The sequence below is a fragment of the Macrobrachium rosenbergii genome, chromosome 46, assembly GCF_040412425.1.
Source record: "Macrobrachium rosenbergii isolate ZJJX-2024 chromosome 46, ASM4041242v1, whole genome shotgun sequence".
Lineage (NCBI taxonomy): Eukaryota > Metazoa > Arthropoda > Malacostraca > Decapoda > Palaemonidae > Macrobrachium > Macrobrachium rosenbergii.
In genome coordinates, this window is record NC_089786.1 from 1,648,288 (window position 1) to 1,655,000 (window position 6,713).

At 48.3% G+C, this 6,713-nt stretch overlaps 1 protein-coding gene across 1 annotated transcript; it reads right to left on the reverse strand.

Moving 5' to 3' along the window:
* Positions 1-3,903: 3,903 nt before the first annotated feature.
* On the reverse strand, positions 3,904-5,775 carry LOC136830098 (collagen alpha-2(I) chain-like). The gene is made up of 5 exons (XM_067089291.1): positions 5,448-5,775; positions 5,004-5,276; positions 4,565-4,862; positions 4,269-4,393; positions 3,904-4,097 (listed from the first exon to the last, which is right to left on the reverse strand). Exons 1-5 carry the CDS (start codon positions 5,773-5,775, stop codon positions 3,904-3,906), a joined length of 1,218 nt encoding a protein of 405 aa, XP_066945392.1.
* Positions 5,776-6,713: the final 938 nt, after the last annotated feature.

Below are 6,713 nucleotides of genomic sequence, written 5' to 3' on the forward strand. Positions count from 1 at the left end.
AACATAAGAAATATAGATATGCACAAGGGAACAGTGGTATATTTGTATATAGAACAATCATGCTATCAACTGGGAAGGGCAAAAGGATTGTATATTCTAATAATGCACTGGAAAGGAACATCATTGAATCTAGCTTCATAAAAGAAAGTTACAACCATAATATGAATATCAGTATATGTATAAACTAATATCAAAAGAAATTTGTAAATTGTTTAAACTTTATAGAGATATATGAAAATAGGGATTATCATATACAGTATATAGTTTCCAAACTCCGCCTCCATGACACCTGTCATGGATCTGAGTGGGGTATGGTCTGTTTATCAGCAATGTCCCCTGAGAGTCTATTGTGATTTTCAGCCAAATGAGTTTAAAAGCCAACCTCGACACCGGCCTGAGTGGGGATATGGAGCCTCTAACGGTTGTGTATGTTCGTCATACTGTTCTTGTAGTATAACTATCAGTCCTTCGTCAATGGCTTGGAAATAAAGTCGAAACCGGTCAGGACCCATATTTCACCTGTGGTAATGCTTATATATTTATATATATATATATATATATATATATATATATATATATATATATATATATATATATATATATACATATACAGTATATATAAATTTATGTATATTGTGTGTGTTTGTATGTATAGAGATTACACATTACAAAAAGCCCAAAAAAAAAGGGGATGTTGTTCAAACATGACAAGTTCCAAACGCGTTCTACTGTGGTATTTTACACAGGTACTGAAAACAATTCAAATCACAATTAATATAAACCTATCAATTTTTAAATAAGTCTGACCAATCCTTGCGTCGGATTAACTTACGTCAGAAGGGAAACGAGGTAATATTTCAATGAACATAGGTTTTATTAATTTTCTGTAAAAGAAAACTGTTGTGCCGGCTTTGTCTGTCCGTCCGCACTTTTTCTGTCCACCTTCAGATCTTAAAAACTACTGAGGCTAGAGGGCTGCAAATTGGTATGTTGATCATCCACCCTCCAGTCATCAAACACATCAAATTGCAGCCCTCTAGGCCTCAGTAGTTTTATTCTATTTAAGATTAAACTTTGCCATAATCGTGCTTCTGGCAACGGTATAGGATAGGCCACCACGGGGCCATGGTTAAAGATTCATGGGCAACGGCTCATACAGCATTATACCGAGACCACCGAAAGATGGATCTATTTTCGGTGGCCTTGATTATAAGCTATACAGAAAAGTCGATCGCTCCAATTCGACATCAAGGTTCCGATGCCTCATTTCATTAGAGATTCAGCTAGGCCTCTCTCTCTCTCTCTCTCTCTCTCTCTCTCTCTCTCTCTCTCTCTCTCTCTCTCTCTCTCTCTCGTGACTTCGAGCAGGCCAGTGGAGTCGGGTGGCGGGGGGCGGGGGAGTGTTCATTAAGGCCGGAGGACGTAGGCGGAAAAACGTTTTCAAAGCTCCGTTCTCTCATTATTGACACGGCTGCTGGTGTCGGCTGGGTCGGTCTCCCTGCTTTGTTTATTTCGTTCAGATTGTTTGTAATGGTTTCCGTCCTTTCGTTTGCCCGTGCACGTGTAACCCAGTGCGCGCACGCACACACACACACACACACACACACACATATATATATATATATATATATATATATATATATATATATATATATTAATTTCCTTATATGCCTTCCTGTGTGTGTCTCTGTGTTTCCCGAGGCTTCTGGGTGTTTAGGAGGCTTCTGGAAATTCCGAAGGCTTGTGGGAATTCCAAAGGCTTCTGGAAATTCCGAAGGTTTGTGGGAATTCCAAAGGCTTCTGGAAATTCCGAAGGCTTGTGGGAGTTCCAAAGGCTTCTGGAAATTCCGAAGGTTTGTGGGAATTCCAAAGGCTTGTGGGAATTCCAAAGGCTTGTGGGAATTCCAAAGGCTTGTGGGAATTCCAAAGGCTTCTGGGAATTCCAAAGGCTTCTGGGACTTCCGAAGGCTTCTGGGACTTCCGAAGGCTTCTGGGAATTCCGAAGGCTTCTGGGAATTCTGAAGGCTTCTGGGAATTCTGAAGGCTTCTGGGTATTCCGGAGGCTTCAAGACAACCTCCAGGCTCTTCGAACCCTTTCGCTTCCGATTTCTTCTCCACAAAACTCTGTTCTTTAGTATTGTGCAAGAACAGGGGAACCCCACGTTCTTGGAGATGAATTCCAAGTGCTTCTGGGAATTCTGAGGGCTTCTGGTCCTTCCTGGAGACAAAAGGCATCGAAGACAGCTGGAAGTGTTTGTCCAGGAGTTCTTCAGAAGCTGATGTCGGCTTTACAGGATCCAGGATCCTGGAGTCGTGAAGACGTTTGGGATACGTAAGCATGCAACATGCAAAGGGCTGTATATATTCCTAAATTACTAAAATAATATTCCAAAGATGGAATGGGTAACAGAGGAAGAGATGGGAACAGTCATCAACGTACATTGAGTTGAGATTCAGAATATGGGAGGAAATTATTATTATTATTATTATTATTATTATTATTATTATTATTATTATTATTATTATTATTATTATTCAGAATATAAACCTATTCATATGGAACAAGCCCACAGACGCCATTGACTTCAAAGTCAAGCTTCAAAAGAATTATGGTGCTCATTTGAAAGGAGTAATATTTCATATTTAACGATCTCTTAAAATCATTCCTTTCTCTTGGTAATATACAATAATGTTCTTTGCTCTTTTCAATATACAGCAGGTATTCAACCTGGGCCAATAATGATTTAAGAAAATGTCACTTCAACTGCTATTGTGGTTTCGTTCTTTAAGGGGCGATGCCGGAGTGATATCAAAGCTTTGGAAGCACGAGAGACAGGCTACACTCGCGCATGCGTAAAACACAAACTTCAAGATCTTGAGAAACAAGATCGGAGATCCTTCAAATCGACTGCAGAGACAGGGTGTTTTGTTGTTTCGAGAATCTGATAAAAAAACTAGGAAAGAGTTTACAACTGAATTCAGTGAACAATTATATATACTCATGAAAATATGGAGTATATCGCGGAGCGGTATGGAGTGGACGTTTCTGCTTTATAAAACGGAAATATTTGTACCACATTCGTTTAGAACGCAAGTTCTCCACTCGAGATAAACTCGACGAGGAATCAAGAGGAAGGGAGGACCATGGAATGGAGACTTTCAAGAACTTTCACGAGAAAAAGGCACAGAGAGAGAGAGAGAGAGAGATAGAGAGAGGGGGGATAGTACCATTTGAATCTACAGATCGGTGAAATCTCACAGGATTCCAGAGGACTTTTCCCCGTCTTGGAATCCTTCCTTCCATCTCCAGTTCCTGAAGGCACGAGAGAAAGACCATTCCCGCATGCGCCTGACAAGTTACCAAATTATGACAGTGAAAATCAGGACACCATCGCCGACGTTCACTAGACAAGCAACTAAATGTAATTCGTGACAGGAAAACACAGGAGTGATTGAAGCGATGCTGAAACGATCGAAAATCTTCGGAGTCTTCCCCGAAAGTGTTTCGGAATCCTTCGGTCTCCATCTCCTGGAAGGGCGAGAGAGGAGCCATTCCCGCATGACCCCAGCTCTATAGCTCGGTAGAACTCCAACCTCAGAGTCTCCAGAAGCAAGCTCCGAAATTCTTCGAATCTTCTTGAAGCCTTCTGAGCCGAGATATCATATTTGAAAACCAGGGTTAAGAAACATCTCTTGGATTATCGTAGCCAGGGCGTGAGGTCTTCTCTTCAAAACAGGACGAAATGGAAACAAGAAGAGAGAGGCCACAAGGAGGAAGGCCCCAACAACATCAGCACCCTTGAGAGGGGAAGATCCTCAGCCAGGGAGGCAGGTTTCCTGAGGCTGAAGGGCCTGGGGAGGGCCTGAACCAAAGGGTGAGGGTCCCTAGGGGAAACCGTCCCTTTAGGGCACCCTTGAGAGGGGAAGATCCTCCTCAGAGGCTGCTTCCCTGGAGGGAGGCAGGTTTCCTGCCAGGCTGGGGAAGCGGGCCTGGGGAGGGCCTGAACCAAAAGGGTGAGGGTCCCCGAGGCGCCCTAGGGAAGCCTTCCCTTGAAGGCAGCCTTGACTGGGGAAGATCCTCCCCAGAGGCTGCTTCCCTGGAGGGAGGCAGGTTTCCTGCCAGGCTGGGGAAGCGGGCCTGGGGAGGGCCCGAACCACAAGGCTGAGGGGCCCCGAGGCGCCCTAGGGAAGCCTTCCCTAGAAGGCAGCCTTGACTGGGGAAGATCCTCCTCAGAGGCTGCTTCCCTGGAGGGAGGCAGGTTTCCTGCCAGGCTGGGGAAGCGGGCCTGGGGAGGGCCTGAACCACAAGGCTGAGGGGCCCCGAGGCACCCTAGGGAAGTCTTCACTTGAAGGCAGCCTTGACTGGGGAAGATCCTCCTCAGAGGCTGCTTCCCTGGAGGGAGGCAGGTTTCCTGCCAGGCTGGGGAAGCGGGCCTGGGGAGGGCCCGAACCACAAGGCTGAGGGGCCCCGAGGCGCCCTAGGGAAGCCTTCCCTAGAAGGCAGCCTTGACTGGGGAAGATCCTCCTCAGAGGCTGCTTCCCTGGAGGGAGGCAGGTTTCCTGCCAGGCTGGGGAAGCGGGCCTGGGAGGGCCTGAACCACAAGGCTGAGGGACCCCGAGGCGCCCTAGGAAGCCTTCCCTTGAAGGCAGCCTTGACTGGTGAAGATCCTCCTCAGAGGCTGCTTCCCTGGAGGGAGGGAGGTTTCCTGCCAGGCTGGGGAAGCGGAACTGGGGAGGGCCTGAACCACAAGGCTGAGGGGCCCCGAGGCACCCTAGGGAAGTCTTCCCTTGAAGGCAGCCTTGACTGGGGAAGATCCTCCTCAGAGGCTGCTTCCTGGAGGGGAGGCAGGTTTCCTGCCAGGCTGGGGAAGCGGGCCTGGGAGGGCCCGAACCACAAGGGTGAGGGTCCCTGAGGCGCCCTAGGAAGCCTTCCTAGAAGGCAGCCTTGACTGGGGAAGATCCTCCTCAGAGGCTGCTTCCCTGGAGAGAGGCAGGTTTCCTGCCAGGCTGGGGAAGCGGGCCTGGGGAGGGCCTGAACCACAAGGCTGAGGGACCCCGAGGCGCCCTAGGGAAGCCTTCCCTAGGAGGCAGCCTTGACTGGGGAAGATCCTCCTCAGAGGCTGCTTCCCTGGAGAGAGGCAGGTTTCCTGCCAGGCTGGGGAAGCGGGCCTGGGGAGGGCCCGAACCACAAGGCTGAGGGGCCTCGAGGCACCCTAGGGAAGTCTTCCCTTGAAGGCAGCCTTGACTGGGGAAGATCCTCCTCAGAGGCTGCTTCCCTGGAGGGAGGCAGGTTTCCTGCCAGGCTGGGGAAGCGGGCCTGGGGAGGGCCTGAACCACAAGGCTGAGGGTCCCCGAGGCGTCCTAGGGAAGCCTTCCCTTGAAGGCAGCCTTGACTGGGGAAGATCCTCCTCAGAGGCTGCTTCCTGGAGGGAGGCAGGTCTTCCTGCCAGGCTGGGAAGCGGACCTGGGAGGGCCTGAGGCTGAGGGTCCCTGAGGCGTCCTAGGAGGCCTTCCCTGAACCCACACTAGGCTGAGGGTCCCTGAGGCACCCCAGGGAAGCTTTCCTGAGGGTCCCCGAGGCGCCCCACGGAAGCCTTCCCTGAAGGCAGCCTTGACTGGGAAGATCCTCCTCAGAGGCTGCTTCCCTGGAGGGAGGCAGGCTTCCTGCCAGGCTGGGGAAGCCGGCCTGGGGAGGGCCTGAACCATAGGTCCCCGAGGCGTCCTACATAAGGCAGATGTGGGTGATCCTTGTGGCTTTGTTTGTTTTATTGTCATCCAGGCTGGGGAAGAGGGCCTGGGAGAGCCTGAACCATATACAGAGAGAGAGTGTGAGTGTTTGTTTGTTTTATTGTCAATAACAATTCATCAGAAGAGAGAGAGAGAGAGAGAGAGAGAGCGCGCGAGAAAGAGAGAGAGCGAGCAAGAGAGAGAGAGAGAGATAGGAAATGACAAATGAGTAATAAGCAAAACCCAGGCATAATATTTTTGTTTCTTTTTCACTTTTTTCACACATGAAATATAAACACAAGGAAAACTTAAAAACACATAATAAGTTTATTTCAATTTTATTCCCTAAATAAAACTTAGTTTACAATACCTTTTCTTTACAAAATTACAATATCCTTTATTTTACATAAAGTATTTTGATTTATTGCTTAGATAGAACTTAAAGTACATTTTTTTCCCTTTACAAATTTGATGTTTCCATTATTCTAAATCAGTAGTGTTTGTGTCCTTCGTCAGGTCACTTTTCCTCTCCATCAGACAACTAGTCAGCTTTTGGTAGACTTCCTTGGCCTTAGCCCTCTCCCCCTGTATAGAAACGACCTCCCATGGGTCACCACTCCGTGGGAACCATATTTTGACCCCTAGGGAATCCTGCAGTTCTCGCAAATCGTTGTTCTTGATGACCGAAACCCGATCTGGCAGCGAAAGTTGGAACTTGTGCCAAGGTTGCTTCTTCAACTCACCCAGTTGAACCGCTTTCGCGATCTCGTTCTCGATCTCCTCGAGTTCCTCCAAAGAAGAAGCATTCACGGTCACCACGTTCGCGCAGTCGTCGAATTTGACTTCAGCGTTCTTGTCCTCGAGAATGTGGTTGATGTTGGCTCCCTGGCGTCCGATGATGCGTCCGAAGTATTCATTTGCAATCTTGAGGTGTTTGACGTGGAGGCTGCCGGCCGCCTTTTCCCCGTCACTTTTGGCCGAATCTT